The 20,532-nt window shown below is 40.2% G+C and overlaps 2 protein-coding genes across 2 annotated transcripts; one reads left to right on the forward strand and one right to left on the reverse strand.

The window, feature by feature from the left end:
• Positions 1–620: 620 nt before the first annotated feature.
• On the reverse strand, positions 621–15,646 carry rtf2 (replication termination factor 2). Its single transcript, XM_062406113.1, has 8 exons — positions 15,489–15,646; positions 14,870–14,964; positions 14,649–14,742; positions 14,371–14,510; positions 13,858–13,936; positions 4,166–4,276; positions 3,955–4,000; positions 621–1,573 (listed from the first exon to the last, which is right to left on the reverse strand). The coding sequence occupies exons 1-8, from the start codon at positions 15,555–15,557 to the stop codon at positions 1,365–1,367; spliced, it is 843 nt and encodes a 280-aa protein (XP_062262097.1). The 5' UTR covers positions 15,558–15,646; the 3' UTR covers positions 621–1,364.
• Positions 5,822–12,654, forward strand: gcnt7 (glucosaminyl (N-acetyl) transferase family member 7). Its single transcript, XM_062406101.1, has 5 exons — positions 5,822–5,924; positions 6,852–7,107; positions 8,474–9,215; positions 10,937–11,032; positions 11,421–12,654. The coding sequence occupies exons 2-5, from the start codon at positions 6,901–6,903 to the stop codon at positions 11,663–11,665; spliced, it is 1,290 nt and encodes a 429-aa protein (XP_062262085.1). The 5' UTR covers positions 5,822–5,924; positions 6,852–6,900; the 3' UTR covers positions 11,666–12,654.
• Positions 15,647–20,532: the final 4,886 nt, after the last annotated feature.

The following is a 20,532-nucleotide window of genomic DNA, read 5'->3' on the forward strand; positions in this document are numbered from 1 at the left end:
GTATTTTTTTTTTTTACATTTGAAGAATTGTTAACCATCAACTTCAATAGAGTTGGATTCAGCTGCAACTCCATGGACACAAACACTTCACCCACCCCTCCATCGACATAGTGGTGAGTAGATAGATCACTTTGACTTAAAATATCTGGTTCCTCCACCAGTGACCCTGACTATTGAGTCGGCTGTTTTTGATCTGCTTGTATCTTTAGAAAACACTGAGGGACACTTAAGGGACACCATGTTTGACGGCAAGAAGACAATGTCGTTTTTAATTGACTCCAATGCCGTCAGTTGCTTCTCCTCATCGTCACACTGAAAACTACCCTCACAACACCACACCTCTGACACGTGAACACATGGAATCTGCTGCATGTGGTAACAGCATTTTACTGTTTTTTTTTGAGTGTGGATCTCCCTGTGAAATGCACAACAGGGATTTGTAGCTGCTGGCGTCATCACAGGAAATAATTGCTCTTCATTGCACTTGTTAGCTGTGTAACCAGGCATCATGTTACAGAGGCCACACCAAATAACGGCAATTAGAACCGCCTTGTATTTATAATGTACACAGCACAACACGTATATACAGGCTGTGGAAATCATTGTGACAAACAATGCACTTGAATAGAAAATTTATTTTGACATTCGCTCAGAAGATCCAAAATAAGAAAAGAAAAAAGGTCTGACTGTCCAACTGAAACAAGAAGAACAGAACATTTTTAATCTCCATTAAAAAGTCCAATTGTCTGAAGAAATTAATAAAAACAATAAGAACACACATTACCAGCTGCTATAGAGATGTGTGATATCAAGCCTATATATAGCCTGTCCACTAGGAGACAGCAGAGTGACAGTGATGATGGAGTCACCCTGGCATCAATTCTCAAAGCACCGGTGCCTTAGGACACAATGATGGAGGGGAATACGTGGGGGAGGCATTAGAGGAGACAAAACAAAGAGTCTGGACAGCTTGGGGAGCCATTAACAAAATGTTCACAACATGTAAACACTGAGCTGCTGGGGATCGGAGAGACAAAGAGGGAATGGGTCCACACATTGATGGCATTATTAAAAGGTAATGAGAGGAATGTGGGTGTGACTGTATGTGTGCGTCTGTGTACATGTTTGCATATACTCCTCTTTGGATTTTTTTGAGCGCCAAATTGGTTCCAAACTCTCATTCTAAGGACAGTTTGATTGAGTGTGTATGTGTGTGTGTGTGTGTGTGTGTGTGTGTGTGTGTGCGTGTGTGTGTGTTGGAGCTTGGTTTGCTGAACCAGATTCATCAGTAATCTATCGTAAATGGGTCAACATTTCTGGAACAATCTAAAAATGGCGGTCTCTGCTTTACTGGGTGAGAGTTACTAGAAGTGATAAGGGGTGTGGGTAACCCAGTTCGATGTCTGAGCTTTAGTGCGCTTGGCGGAGCTGTGGGTCGTGAACAGGGACTTGAAGACTTCAGATCTCTCCTCCATTTTCTGGATGGACCTCTTGCTGCCGGACGCTGTTAAGGACTTTGTGTCTTCAGCAGAGCTGGAGGTTGTGGAGGGTCCAGCCTCGTCTGGCTGGAGAACTGGCAAAAGAAAAAAACAGGATAAGGAAGATTAGCACAAAGAAAAACAGGGCAAAGACAGATAAAGGAAGGGAGTAAAACTGAAAATGGGAGTTTGTATCTCCTTATTTTATTAATTCATTTCCTTTCAGCCTGTTGATTTGTGAAGGAGCAGCGGTTCTACTAAGAGCTCCCTAGGAGGTCGGAACTCATCACACTATCTCCAAGGCTGAGCCCTGCCCAACGCATAAATGGAAAACTCCTTCTTCCATACTGTGTGTGATTTGAAATTTGGATGAACTAATTTTGAATGCTCTCTGGACTTTGAGGGCCTCACCAAAGACGTGACTTGAAGGCAAACTGATTACAGAGGATTCCCACCGATCAATCAGAACATTAAAACAAGTTTCTATCTTCTTAACCCTAGAACACTAACGTTGGGTGTTTTTTACCAGATGGAGTGTGGTCATGGGATATTCATTGTGTTGCTGCTGTCTGAGTGGCGTGGGTTCTTGGGTAGCTTCACTCTGCTCAGTGACGTCATAGAAGGTCGGCTGGTTTCCCTGCTCCCATCCCTGGTTTTTCTATCGGTACGTGTTCGGGTAATTTCTACCCGGCGTTAGTGATAGAGGGTAAACTATTTGTTGAATATGATATAAGTTGTAAATGATGCAGGGAGACTTTGCCTTCTCCTGACATTTCCCAGGAACAGCTGGACAGAAGAACAACTTCCCAGCTCTATAATTAATTTCTTTTAGGAATTTTTATTTTACGACTCCCTAAGTTATCCCAAAATTTAGAGCCTTTTTATAGAATCCACCCATTAGACCCTTTTTTGGTTTTATGAGATGTTGTATCAGGGAAAATAAAGGAATAATACTTCAAATTGCCATGTATGGTTGTACATTAATATATTTCGATTAGAAGTATTTTTGATCAGGTATATTATATTGGGTAAAATGTACCTGTCGCTAGTGATGGTTTAACTAATTGTACGTTAGTGTTCTAGGGTTAATGGCATCCAACTACAAAAGCCATATTCCACAGTGGAACAAAAGACTTTCAAAGGCATCAGATACACCAGGTAATACAGTGAAGACTGATCAACGAGGGGAAAAATATGCCACCAAGATCAGGATGTTCCTCCAAAACAGATTAACAGACGAGGAGGAAACTGGTCAGGCTGCCAAGAGGCCTGTGGCAACAATAAAGGAGCTGCAAGTATTCCTGTCAAGCGCCGGTTGCTCCATACGTGTTAAAACAAAATGTCCAGTATTCTTAGTGTGGCTAGTCCATGGGATAGGATCACAAGACGGAAGCTTTTATCACAGGGAGAAAAATAAATAAAAAAATGGCAACAGTAAAAGAGGATTTAAGATACGGAGTCAACTAGCAAGAGCCTCAAACTGAAAACCTGAGGACTTTGGACCATGCAATTTCATTGGTCTGGAACGTCAATGCCAGGGAGGATGCAAAAAAATACTGCTCAGTTAAGATGTGCAAAGCTGATATATTCCAATCCAAAAAACATGCTTCATCAATTATTACTTAAAGATTGCTCACACTGATGCATTCATGATTTCTATGATTTTAAACCATTCAAGTTTGTTTTTTCACTTGAATTTTGATAAGTTTTACAAAACATTTCTAGACTGAAAGGTTCTGGAAAATGAAAGCAATATATTCACTTACAGTTTACATTATTGTTTTGTTTGTCCGTATTTATTAAAGCAAAGTATAAGCTACATGACCGGTTACCTCGACTACAGCTCGTGAGAGGGAGGGAACCAGAATAAGAAAATTTTATTAAGACAGGGGATAATTCAATGTTCTCCTAGGAAACACAATTTGTCCAAAGATTTCTAAGTTTTGACTCAAGTAACACAAAGCAGCCAATGTCCTGTTCACTTGCGAGGAGAAATCCTTTGATTGTCCTCAAACTGAACAGGAAGCCTGGCAATGCTTTATGAGGACAAATCATAGAGGAGGTCTCGGATCTAAGTTCCCCCTACTCCAACAGTATTATGAGATCAGGTTCCCTAAATATCTATCACTAACTGAAAATGTTTAATAAATAGACATGAGGAAATAAATTCAACAATCATTTAGACCATCACCTAACACAATACAAATCACGAGATGAGATGTGTTAGGATCCAGGTTACTTACCAAGTTATATCACATCACACTGTTCTTAGTATTTACTGAGTATTTGTATTTCAAGTGAGATACATGTTTGGAATATCCAACAAACTCCACTACAGCACATTCAAAACAAGTATTCAAATAAACAAGGAGGAAAGGCTCCGATGTTATTTTAGCAGCTGGATTTTGTTTATGTAAATGCTGATGTGATCTATATAAACCAAAGAAATGATGCCTCCAATAGGCTTTACACAAACCTGCTGGTGTAGAGACAGTTTCAACTTCTTTGCTCTTCTTTGATTTCTAAACCGGGACAGGAGATGTATTGATTAGAAAAGGTACATGCACATTATTCTCAAGAAACCAATACAATGGTCAAGTTTATTCACCTGCAACCACTCACCCAGCCACAGATTATTATTTCATCATCTTAGATTATCTGATATTCAAATACTTATGTTAACTCACCTTTGTTTTGGCGCTGGCTCGCTTTGCTTCCATCTTCTCCCTCAGCTTCTCCCCCTCCTCCTTGGACCCATTGAGAAATACGATGTCCTCTTGTTTGAACGGATCCCCACACTGTAGCACAAACATGACACTTAACGGTTAACCGCATGGAAATATATAGATAGAATATAAATGTTGTGATATCTTAAATCACAAGTTGAACTCAGGAAACATCAGGTTTCAAGATTTTGATTTTTCTAAATGTACTACTGAGTCACATATTGTGCCATCGTGGAACCATATCTGATTCAGTTGTATTTTGTGAAAAGAGCGTCTTTCCATAGACCACAAAATTTAAGTGGAACAAATCTGTGCACAACAGGTAGGAACATGTACTCTTATTCCTACTTTCACTTGCAAAGCATTAGTTTGTTTATACTGCCTGATGGAAGATAAATTTGGAGTTCAAGAGACCCACACTAACATTCAACTGATGCAAAGTAAACATGCAAATTCAGTTCGTCAGTCAGAAATGATGACACCCAGGAGACCTCATTGACCAGAGATGGCAAAGCAACTCACAGTCACACTGAAATTTACAATATCAGCAAAAATCAAACAGTATGAGCTCACTCCGTTTTTGTAATCGCGTTATACAAAAGATCTAGAAATCTTTCTGTTTTGGGGGTTTTAGTTGTCTGGGATTTACCTACGCAAGTGCAACTGATTCATGAGGTGGATTAAGCCATGTACACGTATATAGACGGTATATTAATGACGACCTGGATGACACAAGAGTCAATTTGTCAAGAGTTGTAAATCTACACAGGAAAACACACCCATATAAAAGCACAAATATCAAATCCTGAGTTACCAGCAGGGGATCTATTGTATGGGGTGGTAATGCGGCCTCAGTGGGTGTGAACTCCAGCCATGTGCTCTGTTCAACACAACAGGGATAATCTCAGGAGCTGACCAAGCAGCAAATAAATTCAGTGGGCGCTGCTCTGAAGTCAGTCACTCTGCTGTTGCTACTGCCCACAATGACACAGGCCACTGGTGAGCTGAGCACCTTATCATCGAGTCAGTGCACAAGTCGACCAGAACGTTTCTTTACCCGACGGGACAACGAGAAGGTGAACAAAACCCATTAACTGGTGGTGGGACACGGAGGAGAGTGTGATAGGTGCACCTCCAACTGGGGAGATGGGCTGGAATTTAACACATCTGAGAGAAAAAAGGGAAACTGAGAAAAAACTATGTGAAGAACCAACCCAGAGGGAGGAGAGTGGTTAAAACCTTAGAGAGAGAGAGAAAGAGAGAGAGAGAGAGAGAGAGAGAGAGAGAGAGAGAGAGAGAGAGAGAGAGAGCGAGAGAGAGAGAGAGAGGGGGGAGGGAGAGAGAGAGAGAGCGACAGAGAGCGGGGGCGGGTGCGTAAGGTACGACTATGCCTGTGTGTCAGGTGTGTGCCTTATTGCTGGTAACCAGGCAGGGACGGACTCAATCTCAGGGGGATGTGGGGGAAAGTGACTCAATACAACCGGAGAGAAATATCACGCAGAGATCACACTAACGAACCAGTTTGGCTCAGACAGAATCTGCTCCTGCTGATAACGCTGCTGTTGCTGCTCATGATGGGAATGACTTGTGTTCCTTGTACTCTGGATGGATGGTAACAAGACATGTTGGAAATCTGTTTTGGTGACACAATGCTGAGAACAGGCGTCTGATGTCGGTTTGCTTCTTCATCATACGGACTACAGACTCAACTGCCTCTGAGGTAACTGCCTAACATTTGGATTTTTTTATTGACACACTGTTTAGTGATAACGTAATAAAATATATCAAAATCAAATATACGTGTAGGGTAACAGCTGGTTTGGTAATAAATGTCACTGAATTTCACTTACAGTAAAATTTGAATTAGGCATACAAATGCTAACCTTAATACACGTCACATAATAACTTATTAAGGAGTATAAATGGCAAGTATAATATCCCTCCTAGGCTATTAAACCCAAAAAAACAAAAGAATACTACATAGTTTAACAACATACACTGTAGAAAGCAGACATGTAAATGATTCTGAAGTCAGTTTTAAACCATTTGGCTATCTTTATATCTCACACAAATGTTGTAGGTTTACTTATGCTATCTGTTGTGCGTTGCATATGGAGGTCTTGAGTTTTTTAATGATTTTTTTTATTCGGTGAGTCAACGTCACTTTCATTATTTCGAGCAATTAATGAACATCAGTTATTTGTTAAATGTAAAAAAATATATGGTTCCGTATCCAAAGAAAACCAACCTGTATTTTCAATGAACCAGACTTAAAATATTTAGTTTTTTGCTTGGAATCTGTTTTGATCTTGGGTATTTGTTTGAGTAGTGGAGTCAAAACATCTCTTTACAGGTGAGAATTATTTCAGAATGATTAACAAAATCTTACGAAAAGGGATATATATAGAAACAAACCTATATTCTTCAGAGATTAAGAACATTTCTTCTCACATATTAGTGAATGAGGCCCATTGTCTCTGAAAATAATTATGAAAAGACTAAAATCTGGTGCACTAAACTACATTTCTATTTCAACCTAAAAACTGTCTTCATCTATTAGTGCTAACCTACATAATTAACCTTATTCAACATCCCTTGGTGTTCAGGACCCGAATAAAATAACCAATCTAAATATCTTTTTTTGCAGGAGTCGTATCTCTGGTGGTGCTTTCTGGCTAAAGTGAAGTGGGGCTATTATGTGGCAGCTTGAAGGGGCAAAATGCAGCTTCCTTTTATGCTTGGGAATGAGCATTATTATTTGTTCCGTAATTTACTTGAGGGTCAGTATACCGACTGCACCCAAGCCTTCAGAGCCTTCAAGTTGCAGGCCCTTTAGCACTGAATGTGAAGCTGTCCTGCCCGGCACTGAGATAGGAGACGAATGGCTCCGCCGTGACTGCCAGGTAAGTTTTATTTCACAACTTCTTAACTCTCAACAATACAAAATATATCTGGTTGTTCGTTAAAGTCTTGGGATTCATTTTACAGATAAGACCTATCGTTTTTGAGCAACAAGCATTTGTTTGAGGAGAGCGCTAAAGTGTAGAAATATATCTGCCCCATTGGGTCCAATGTTAATTTTTGGAATGAGAAGTCAATCCTACTACTTTTTGACTCTAACCAATAATGTCAATAACTGCTTGTTCGGCCAACAACTTGTGATTCTCACAGTGTTTTCATTTCACAGAGAGGAGTTATGGATTTTGAATTAGAGCATTTTGTTCGCGACATTCTCTGACACCCGTGCGGTCGTTAGTGAAGATACACACGCAGAGGGAGGGGCCAAAGGGAGACAATGAGATCTTTATATTGACTTCTTCGAGGGTATTGAGCAAATCTGTAGTTAGTGCACTGGGTGAATCAGTTGGACAGTGACTCAGAGGTGGTGAGGTCAAGTCCAGGTGTGGGCAGAGCTTTAACATAGATTTTCTTTGTCTTTCGGGGGGGGGGGGGGGGCTTTTGCACCTACTGGTCAGTGTGAAGATGAAGAGAGCAATTGGTCCCACATTTCATAGACTACATCAGAGCCCAATCCTGAACACATATATTAGTGTCTATGCATTGATAGTGATAACGCCATCTACTGGTCACGCTGAAGATGAAGTGATCAATCGGCCCCAAATTTCATAGACTTCATCAGAGCCCTAACTGGAAGAGATCTGAGTGTGTATGCAGTGATAGTGATAGCGCCATCTACTGGTCAGTGTGAAGATGAAGCGATCAATCGGTCTCAAATTTCATAGACTTCATCAGAGCCCTAACTTGAAGAGATCTATGAGTGTGTATGCAGTGATAGTGTTAATGCCGCATCAATCAAGTCAGTCTTGGTCTCTTTTAAGCCAGCCAGTCTGTCTTTCTCTCTCTATCTGGGTTTCTCTACAAACCAAACCATTTTCTCGGTTGAGAATTTAGCTAGTTATGGTTATTTAAAAAGTACGTACCACTACAACACAATGCATAGGTGAGCGAGCTGCCTGTGGCAAGATGGCCGACATGTGCGGACGTTCGACTCCGTTGGCCGAGACATCTAGACTTTATATATATCTATGGTCTCTCTCTCTTAAAGCAGCCAGTCGGTGTCTCTCTCTCTAATTTCTCGACAGGAGGATTTTCAAGTTGTCTATCTGTTCTGAAATAGACATTAAGGGGCAGGGAAGCAAATTCAGGAAAGAAAAAGAAGCATACTGACAAATACCAGTAGAGACCCTTTAAAAGTTATATGATTCAAATTAAGTTTTAATAAAATGTTTGTATTATTCTTGTCTGCAGGTGGAAAGCTATATCCTGAATAGTCACCTGCAGTGTTCCAATTTGGCCAGAGAGCTGCACTTCATCACAAGACCTCTGAGCCATGAAGAGGAAGACTACCCTTTAGCATTTATTTTGACCGTTCACAAAGAGCTGGAGGTTTTTGTGCGCCTGCTGCGGGCCATTTACATGCCACAGAATGTCTACTGTATTCACGTGGATGCTAAGGCTCCATGGGAGTACCAGGAGGCTATACGGAAGCTAGTCAGCTGCTTTCAAAACACTTTCCTCTCCAGCCGCAGCGAGACGGTGACCTATGCTGGGTTTTCCCGTCTTCAAGCAGATGTGAACTGCATGAGGGATCTTGCCCAGTCCAAGATAGGCTGGAAGAAGGTGGTGAATCTGTGTGGACAGGATTTCCCTGGCAAAAGCAACCTGGAACTTGTGCAGTACATGCAGAGCAAAGAGTGGAGGGACAGAAACATGACGCCTGGGGTGAAGCAGCCGGTGCATATGAGGCACAGGACAGAGGTCGAACACATTGAGATCACAGGCTTACATGTTGTTCCGAAAAGGATGGGGCTGAAGAAAAGTCCTCCTCCATACAATCTGCAAGTTTACTTTGGAACAGCCTACTATGCTCTCACAAGGCCCTTTGTGGATTTTGTTCTAACAAGCCCAATAGCACAGGATCTCTTGGAGTGGTCCAATGACACGTTCAGCCCAGATGAGCACTACTGGGTGACACTCAACCACATCAAAGGTAGACTTTGTTTTGAATTGCAACACAAACACGCTCCAACTGCTGCTAACATTACTTTTCTGCCCAAAAAAATACCAGTATAAAGCTATTAATTATTAACTTGTCTGATTATAATCGGTAAACACTCTGGAGCTGAAACACAATACAATCAAAGGTCAAACTTCACATTTGACTATTGGTATAGTAGAGTAAGACTTCATTGTCCCAGAGTATGTATTTACATACCTACACAAAGAAGCATTAGTAATACAGGTTAAGGCCAAAATCATGGTCGTCAAATTTTCACTCAGATTTGTTTAACCAGAGAATTTAAATAAGGAAAGTAAAGGAGAGGAGGCACGGAATCACATCCTCAGCTAATCAAAGGCCGAAACATATTTGTTAAAAGCTAAAAGATGATGCAATAATTTACCTCATGAATCCTTTGCAACCCTATACATCTTTATCTGAAAGATTCTATCAGCTATAGAAGCAGTATTACACCTACCGCACGATATTGTTTCTCTATATACTTTTCTCATATTCTTCTCTGACTTATGTCACACATTTCGTTGCTCTGATTGGTAAAAGGTTGGTTCACTACCATTTGATAATGTTCCTACAATCCCAGGTCGGAAGCAGACTTGTATTTTTACTACTGCGCCTCTGTCCCCGGTTCCCTTTAATAATGGTCAGAGCAAAAGAAGAAACTCTCTTATGAAAGTCCAGAACTTCGCTTTGGTCTTCAGACAAAATCAGTGGTAGGAAAGACTGTTCATTAAACAGACAAATTCATCTACCACTGACCATGACTCTGCTCTTCACTGTGTAATTAGCTGACTATTACAGAATCAAACGTAAGAACAGACCAGTCTTATGCCATTAAGCACCTAATTGGTCTGGCATTAGTCATTAGTGTTCAAGAAGAATACAAGTTGGGAAAGGATGCAGCCCTGTAGGGGCCCAGTGAAGGATGAGAGTGTGCTAGATCTAGATCTACTAGGACATTCACTTGAACTCTCTGTTCTCTGTTTATAAAAGATGAAGGAAACAACACTTTTTATTGATTTGAGGTTTGACTGGTGTTTAATTAATTTATCTTGTTGTGCCCTTCAGCGATGATTTAATGGCACCCGACTGGAGAATTAGCACCACCGGCTGACTATCTCAATGCAGACAACTGTTAATATTCCCATAAGAGTCCTGGATTCCAGTGAGCAGTCATTACCATTTTCTTTTCCAGATTTTAAGGACATTCAGTTAAATTTCCACAATTGTAATTGTTGCAAACTGTAGGTTGCTGTCATTTCTCACACTTGTTGAAATTTTTAGTGAAATAAAATGTCCTCCTACAAAATGGACAAACATATACTAATACTACTATTGGTCTTGATTAGGGAACTGGCCTAAAATGTAGTCTTGAGTTGAAATGTCACCTCAGACTTGAAATTATCAATACTGATATTGCCTTGTCAAACAAGAGACTCATGCAGTTTAGAGGGGGGGGGGGGGATGGTATCAAGGCTTATAAACTGTTAAACTAAAATAGAATTTTATCTTCTATTTTATGTATGGAAAATATCTTGAGGGAAACTCTCCAGCAAGTTCCCTTCTCTATGTGGAGCATCCTGTTCATTCTCCCACGCTGTGCATGTACCACTCCCAAAGAGGGCTACGTAAACCCCAAGAATTCAATTATCTTGTATAACAATGATTTGTGTGATCTGATTATGTGATTAAAGAAGCTCCAGGCAGCCACATAAATGGAGAATGGGAAGGAGACATCCGGGCAATCAAGTGGAAGGATCAAGAAGGGAGTACACATAATGGCTGCAAAGGTACAGTACTGCAGAGCATGTCTATTTATAGAGGTACTTATTTATTGATTAATAACTGTACAACAAGGCTTAACTCTTGTCTTGCTTCATTCCTGGTGCTAAGAAAATAATATTAAATTATCTTACTTAATTTGCAAACAACCGTTTACTGCCAAGACAGTCCACTTTGTTCCTATATGTGGCCTTTTGTCTTTAAACAGGATTATAGGAACATTTATAGGCTAAGGCAACACAATATCTACTAAACAGAATAACTGATAGGAGGATTAATTTGACTAATAGGTTTAGTCTGTGCTTTATATGGCTTTTTCATGGTAGAAGATATTATTTTTATGTAACAATGAACTACACATGAAACCACTAATAACATATTGATGTTACTTTCCAGGGCACTATGTACGAGACATCTGTATCTATGGAATAGAGGACCTGCCCTGGATCATTGAAAGGAACAGCATGTTTGCCAATAAATTTGAGAGAGACAGCTTTCCTGAGGTGCTGGACTGTCTGGAGCAGTGGCACAGAAACAAGGTGCTCAGCCAGTCGACTGTTCCCATAGAGCCATCATGGCTGCTGGCTACACGAAGCAACTCAAGCAGCACCAGCTACTTTAACAGCAGTGCTCGAGCATGACGTCGCTGTTGACATCCTCAGCAAAAGACAGTTCAGATGATTTGCAATTCCAAAAGGTGTGAGAAGGAAAACACTGCACTGAGAACCAAAGGATGATGCACTGTACATGTCCTAAGTCTGTAGCATGACTACGGTTCACTGATATATTTGCCTATATATTATTTTTATAATGAGGGGATAATTTATATATATCTGAGCATTGAAATCTGTTTGCTGTACTGTAATGCATTCAGAGCAAGTGTACGACTCCTTATAAGAAACATGCAAGTCAAAAACTATTTCCATTTGGGACAACTAGAATACACAAAGTATTGAATAAACCACTGTATATGGACTTAATATAGTTTAATTGCATCAAATATGCTATGTTGTTCAATTCAATATTTGTCAGTATGTTGTCCAGTTTGACAAATTTATGTCTGTCAAATCCTTAATAAATGAATTAAGGAGTTGGTGTAAAGAAATAAAGACGAATCCAAGAATAAGCTCTGTTCTCTTTTCCTCTCTTTGCTTCATACTAATGTTCACTTTAATGTGTGCAACTTAAGTCAGAGTGATTGGAGAGGTTATATTCCTGAGTTGTTTCGTTCCAAAATACTATACAAGGAACTCATTTCATAAGGTTATTTAAATAGTTTTCCTCAAAATTAAGGTCAGTGGTATTTCTTAAATTTTCAGACAGTTTCCGACCAGGAGCACTGGGGTTTCAGAATCTGTTCCTTGCTGATATACTTCACTTCAAAAGATTGTAACCTGTGTGGTCAGAATTTATCTTGAGATGTGAAATAAAGACTTTCTCAGAATGGAGTTGTCTTTGAGTTGTTAATACTAAGCTCTGCAGAGGGTTACACATTCAGTGAGTGTGCTCAAAGCGGAACTCCCCAGAGTAAAAAAGGCAGGTTTTTATACATAATTGTGTTTCAGGACATACACGTTGTTTGTGATCACATTTAATCTGGTAAGCAGATAAACATCTACTTCTACGAATAGAGGAAACGATTCCAGATGTCAGGGTCAACACGAGGAGTTTTGTAACACAGTAGTTAGACACTGATCAGTGACAGTTTCCATTACACCTGTTAATTCTGAAAACCGAGTTTATTTCTGTGCTGAGGCCTAAACCTTCTCAAAAAATAATTTAACAGAAATTTTAAGGAAGATATAGGTGAATGAGGCCAAACGTTTACTTCGTGGGTGTTGAATTTTGAATAGAACAAGCAATCACCTTAAAGGCTGCGGCTGAGGTGACAGAAATGTTTCACAGAAGTGACGCGACAGAAAAGGCAATGTCATAATTGTGTTTCAGGACATACACGTTGTCTGTGGTCACATTTAATCTGGTAAGCAGATAAACATCTACTTCTACGAATAGAGGAAACGATTCCAGATGTCAGGGTATTTTGAATAGAAAAAGCCAATCACCTCACAGGCTGCGGCTGAGGTGACAGAAATGTTTCACACAAGTGACACAACAGAAAAGGCAATGTCATCCCAACAGCTGGGAAGCTACATGTGAAGATGTAGCTCCTCAACCCAAGACAGGGGTGTGCAGCTCACACACAGAACCCCTCATTACAAGTGTGAAACCAGTGTTTTTTATGGAACACACATCAAAATAAAAAGGTACGTGCATGTTGCAGGTTGAAGTTTGAATTAGACATTAAGGTGAAGACCGTCCAAAGCAGACACTAATGTATCAGGAAGCTTTCAACAAACAATATAGTGATTGAAAAATACAACCTGCTATACAGACAACAACGTCATTTTCACACTGATCAGCAGGTGGTGCTATGACCCTGAGGAAATATTGACACAGCTGTTCCGGCTTGGACTCTGATCATGAGACAGAAGTTTGGTGGTGATAGGATGCAAATTGCAACGGGCTTCCTGTTGTGTTTTTCATAATGCACTGAGAGACATTTTTGTGCATCTGGTCATGATACACACCACTTTCTTCATTTTCGTTAGGATCGGTGAAAGCTAACTGAGGGGGCTTTCCGTAGGTGGCGCATGTTGAGCCATTTTGCCACGCCAATTTCAAATTACTCCAGAATACAATTATATATATATATATATATATATATATATATATATATATATATCTCAAGTAAGCAACCATATGTAGCCATATTCTGGGAATGGTTAAACAGGAGTAACAGCGACAGGGAAAGACAGGATGAAATAATCGTCACCTTATGGCAGATTTCTGTCTTGACCTCCTTCAGGGCCCGCTCTGAGAAGACACAGCCACATGTTTGCAGGTAACAAAACCTGCAAAAGAAAATATATACTGATTATTCTAATGAATAAAACAATATTAAAAAAGAAATGTTTCTTTTTTTAACTTTCCCAGTCTCTCTCTCTTTGGCTATGACCTTTACAAAGTAAACACAAATTATAACTGAGCTCTTCTGTGTTTTAGAGTAGATACTGGTGACATGTCAATATAGGCCTTATTTTAACTTAATACTGAATGTCCTACAAGCAAATGAATCATAACACAGCTCATGTAAGACACAGAGGCCTGTAGAAAACACACAAATAGAGATGTCCTGAAGCTAATGGAATATTGTGATCAAATGTCACTGAGCCAGGAAGCTAATGGGTCTACAGCTGCACACAATTGAATGGAAAGCCTTCCTTTAAATTATTTCTCGTTTGTGTTGTATGAGTATTCTTGGGTTCTTCTACTTTGTGTTGTTTACCTGTGCTTGCCATTCATCTCCAACCCAACAACAGGGCAAATAAACAAGCCACAGTTGATGTCCTCATAACGGTCTCCTTTAGCATTTCTTCTTTCTCCTTCCCACTCAGGGTTATCGGTCAAGCTCAGCTCCTTTATGTCCTGGAAATGCAGAGGAAGAATGAACTAGTAATAAAGCACGAAACCAAGCAGGAAATCTAGGAGAAATGCACATGGGCATAAACCCCAATACACATCAGCAACTTTGCAGAAGATTTCAGAGACATCGTTGTGCAGTACCTTTATCCCACGGATGTGTGTAACAGTCTCAGTATTGGGTCTCTCTGCAGTTTTATCCAGAAGATATTCGATGATGGCATCTTTGTTAAAGAGCCTGAAACATAGCACGGTTCAAACGTTTAGTGCATTGTGAGTTTCATCGTGGAGCCAGTTTGACTTTACAGTTGCAACAAGGCTGATGATTTAGCCTGAGTGACGATGGAAATGAAGTCAACCCTCACCTTCCCAGGTCACAGGAAACGATGGGACGTCTGAGCCTCTCCTGGCTCAAGGCACAGTATTTCCATTTGGCTGCCAACTCTGCATTTTTATCGACCTACAGGCAAAATCAAAGCAATACAATCAAATCCTGTTCCACGGAGACAGTCAAGCTCATGAGTCCATGATCTGTGTCAGTGTTCAAAATGCTACACATGCAAATACTGTACATGATTTAGTAAAGCTTCAATCACTATCTACTAAACACTGTGGTTGCTGCGTCTCTTATTCACCAAATTTCTCAGGATGACGTGTCCAACTTAACAGATAAATTATGTAAAAGCTTCACAGTATTAGCCGTTTAGCTTTGAGCTCAATGACGAATGTGCTATAATCGTTAGCTAATATATTTTAAAGGACAGTTAGCTAGCTTGTTAGCTTAACTTCGTCTACATATCGAGTTCGACAGGTCATTGAACACGTTCATTATGTGATGTATAATTTATTCAATATACAATTTAATGGTTTTCAAGATCGAAGGCAGAAAATAATGCCGTTAGCATGCTAGCTTGCTAACAGTTAGCATTCTACAGACAGACTTCCACATCGCCGCACGAGAAAACACAAACAAGCATAACAAACCTTCTCGACTTTTTTCGGGCCTTTCACCAACTCGTGTCGTTTGGGAATGGTACCACCGTCACATCCCATCTTGATAAAGCCGACCTGAAACGTCTAAACACCGGGTTAGCTCGATGTGCGTCACAGCTCCACACAGACAGGAAGTCACCCGGTTGTAAACAAACTCCGAGTGACTTGAGCTGCAAATCTCGCGAGATGTGCGACCCGAGCTGATTTCGCCATCTAGCGGCTGAATGCTATAAATACTCAAACCCCAATTCAGGCGTATATTCTATCGTTGGCCACAGAGCGGAGGCATCGCTCCAAACAAGACTATTATAGTTTCTGTACAGCCAGCAGCTCTGATGGAAGGTTGATCATCAACCATTAAAAAATACATCAAAACATTTAAAAAAAATATTTGTTCGAAAGATCAAATCACATATGCTTTATTGCTCAGATGGGGTAATCCTTCTCGGGCCAAAGTGCTACAGCAGCTGCAGAACTGTACATTGTGCAACAAACAGCAGAAAACACTGCACAAGGAGATATGTGCGAGACCCAGAATAATAATGCACAATAAAAGTGAGTTGACGTTTTCACCTGCCCTAAAACACTTAAAACGAAAAAACACTCAAAGAATATAAAACATAAAAGATGAAAAAACAAAACAAACTGGCATTAAAACCTGAAAACCAACCAACATGTTTCCTCATTGAGTAGTGTGCCAGAAGTTGGGATGAATGAGAGCTTGGGCCAGTTAGTCTTACACTCATAGGCCCTGTAACGTCTGCCTGATGGTAACCGGTCAAATATAGAGAACAATGTGTGTGACGGGTAATTAAGGATCCTATCTGCTCGTCTGACCACAGAACCTTTAGATGGTCTGAAGGGGAGGATTGTCCTTTTGCCCCATCACCTTCAAAGCCGTTCAGTAACTATTTACCGAGAAGAACTTTAGATGATAATCTTTCATGATGGTTTTGATTACTGCACAAGCGTATATTTGTAAAATGAACAACTAGATGTAAAGAATAGGATCTTCTCCAGCAGAAAAACACTGAGCTGAGAAAGGATGATGCACTGTACACTTCCTAAGTGACTACTGTTCACTCACATAATTGTCTATTTGTTGTTTTGATGAGCACAAAAAGAACGCAATGCAGTTAAAGCACTACTCCTTAAAAGAAACATACAAGTGAAAAACAGATTCCATTTGGGACAAGAAGACATATATGTATAGACTTAATATTTCTTAATTGAACCAAAAATGCAATGTTGTTTAATTGTAATATTCGTCAGTATTAAGTCCAGTTTGACAAACAAACTTTTGTGTGTCAATCCTTTTTTAATGAATTAAGGAATTGTTTACTAATAAAGACGTTGACAAGAATAAGCTCCATTATCTGTTAATCTCCCTCTTATGATTACAACTGTAATACTCATACCATTCAATATTTATCCCTGCACTTCATTTCTTTCTTTCTTTTTCTTAGACCATCGCGTTGTTTGTTTTGTTTTGTGTCGTCATCTGTATTCTATGTAAGAACATTGAGAGCCACTCCACTTCATTGAGTGCCAATTAAACCTGATTCTGATTCTGATATTTGTTAAACCAACAAGTACCTGCAAAGAAGAGGATCCATTTAGGTAAGAAGGATACATATGTCACGGGAAGAAAAGGAAGGTTTTGTTGTGATACAATAAAACCATAACTTCATCACATTCTAAGTATTATACCAAAAACATTTAAAAAACATGTACCCGGTATTGCCATGAGAAAAATCATGATAACAGTTAACCAATAAAAATGCCATAACCAAACATGGCCTTGAGTAAACCAGCATACACTATTGTAGTTGTAATTATGAAAAAAAAAATAACTTCCCCCACATTACTTCACTCCTCAGCTGCCCATCCATCCATGAGACGTTCTCAGCCAGCCATTAAACCCAGGACTAGTAAGTGACATTAGTCTGGCTCTCAGGCCCGGTGTCAGAGTGGTCTAAAGATGAAAGTTTCCTTGGAAGAGAGTTCAATGAGTGCTAATGAGATCGGTTTCCTGTGCCTTGCAGGCTGCAGATTAGTTTACTATCGATGGCGCTGTCCAAGAGCGACCATTAGTTTGGGGAATACCCTACCGGAGACATCTCTGGCAGCATGACTGATAATCGGAGTGGAAGAGAAGACGGAATAAAAACAGACCGTTTGACTTCATTTTGGCTGAGAAGGTAGATTTCGACCTCTTTGCGTTCACCACCAGCTGCTGCTGCTGCGGTTTAGCGAAATGAACAGATACAAAAAAACAAAAACATGTCTCCATTCTGCCCCGTTGGTTTCGATTGGTTCTTCCTGTAAATTATAAATTGTGTTATGCGTCTTATTGAATTTCCCCCCTTTCTCACACAGAGCTAAATGTTTAGTATGGATTTTCATTAGAGACGTTGGAGTGAAAGCTCTGTTAGCAAACTATCTTGGAGAGAGTGGAGGGCCCCGGGCTGATGGTGGAAACCCACACCTCAAGAACGTGCAATGCACAATGGCCACTGGACAAAAGGAGACAAGAACAATGGGCCGCTGTCTCCGTCCTGCGAGTATTGTTGTTTTCAAACTTCAGATTTAGAGCTGCTTTCTGGGGAACAGTGTAGTTTTTTTTAGGGTGAAAGTTTGTTCAGTATGGCCTCTACCTGATGCACCTGATCATTAAAATTTACTGAGAGATAACATGTTTTTTTTTACTCCTTCCAGCTCTAATCCAAGATACAAATTGCACAAATGAAAACCACAGTACTTTGGAATTTAATCCCAAATTGCCTGTTAATGCTGGAGCTGCACGGTTAAAAATTCATAGTTTATTTCTTCTCATGTACTTGGTGAGTTCAGACATCACAGTTTTCATATGATAGAGAAAGATGGGACTTATCTAAATACACAGAGACGCCCTGACGTGACAGTAAAATGACAATAGCGATTGAGTCACAACAATTATCATTATTATTGCACATTACCTCAAACTAAGTATATTTTTCACATAGTTCTGATTTCTGTTCAAATAGTTTGACACATTATCTGTTTGTGGCTCTGTTGTGTAAAAATGTGTCCAGGTGTCCAAGTGTGTGTGTGTGTGTGTGGGGGTCTTGGCTCGGCTGATATCATGAAAAGGTCCAAGTGCTTTGTGGAGTTTATAAAATGTTGAGCTGTTCACTTCAGTGCAGCTGCCGGATTAAAACTGTCACATGGCAGCAGGCTGGTGCAACGAGGAAAACCGGTCCACCGTCATCTGCTGGAGGAATCATGGCATCATCGAAAATTAGGAAGCAATGTACAAATGGGTTTACTCCAACCAAGGAGGTTATGTTTTCACCCCGGTCCGTTTGTTTGTTGGTTGGATTGAAAGCTAGATTATCCAGAACTACCGGATGGATTACCATGAAACTTTATGGAAGGATGTGGTATGTGTCAGGAAAGAACTCATTCATTCGTGGTGCGGATCTGGAACATTGTGAGATGAGTGGGTGTTTTATCAGTTTTCACAGATCTCTCAGGGAATAATTCATGGATCTTGATGAAAAAAACAGGCATATTTAAAGGACTGATACCTGTGCGTGAGTGTAATCTGGTGCAGCTTGATTAGATTTATGGGGAATGTTGGGCTTGGTGGAGGTATGTGCTCTGCTAAGTGCCTTTCTGCTTCATTTAGTTGATCGGATCTGACAAATCCAAAGCCAGAATGTGTCACTGCCAGTAGATCCTGATTTTAACCGATCACATCTTCTCTTAACAGTTGAATCTGAAGAGTTTCCTCCCAGATCTCCCCCTCGGACTGACCCTCCCGCCACACACACTCATATCTTCCTCACCCGCTGTGGTGCTGCTCAGCACGGCTGACCCAAAGAAAACCCCAACCACCAAGCGCCCATCCAACCTCATGTTTATACTTCCATGATGAGTCCAACCTGCCCAATCAGACTTCCCCTGACTGGCCTTGAACTGAAACTGTATACATCTTAACCATCCCAGCCATCCGAAGCAGCCAGTGGAGACCAAGGCTGCATTAATTGCACCAACCAGTGCTGGTAGAGCACCGAGTCCAATGCATTTAGCGTCTCTAATTGGGGAGGAATTGCTTTGTTTACATTGGCGCTAGTGGATAGAACCGGACCCTCTGCAGCCGACCGAGCTGAAGCTCGAGGAAGGAGGAGTCTGGAACTGCCTCGTCCCTGTCGGAGCTGGGCGGAAATTCTTTGGAGCAGAGTTCAGGGTTATTTACTCCGATTTATCAAGAGGAGGGAGAGGAGATGAATCTCGTTTATCAGCTTTTAACTTGAATTGATATAATATCAATTTGATGAATTGTGTTAACTTGGATAATGTAAATTTATGAGAGGATTTTCCGAAAGAGCTATTTTGATTCTTAATTGGCTAATTAAGAATCAAAGGGGGGGGGGGGGCAGTCTAATTATATAATAAATATGTTATTGACAATTATTAAACATCTTGGTCATTATGTCATATTTACAAGTGAAAATAGTGGAAAAAGTCCACTTAAATTTTTCAAAACCTCAAGAATCCCATTGACTTTATGATATGTCACATTTGAGCAACTGGAAGCAGTAAGCAATTCATTGTTTATCCAACTTATTATGAAATTATGAGATCATTAATCATCCAATAGAATCAATTTATTTCACTATGTGACATGACTATAATCAAGCCCCGGAGCACAAAACAGATTATATAATATAGTGGTTGATAAAGCACACATCAAGAATTTAGTTATAAATTCATCTTCCACCGCAACACTTCCCCTCAATAAAAAGTCTGCTATGAGAGATTTGAAGTCAGAGACCACTGTACTCAGTCACCTCTTACGCTGTGTATCAGGCCATATTCAAGTTCATGGACCTTCTGTATAATGAGAAATCCAAAACCCTGGAAAAAGCCCACCACATCCAAACACTGCAACGGACCACAATTATTTTCTCATTCCTCTTTCTGTTTATGTTCAATCTCACATAGCTAGAATGATGTCAGTTGGAAACGCTGCACATAACAAATTGTTCTA

The sequence above is a fragment of the Platichthys flesus genome, chromosome 2, assembly GCF_949316205.1.
Source record: "Platichthys flesus chromosome 2, fPlaFle2.1, whole genome shotgun sequence".
Taxonomy (NCBI): Eukaryota; Metazoa; Chordata; class Actinopteri; order Pleuronectiformes; family Pleuronectidae; genus Platichthys; species Platichthys flesus.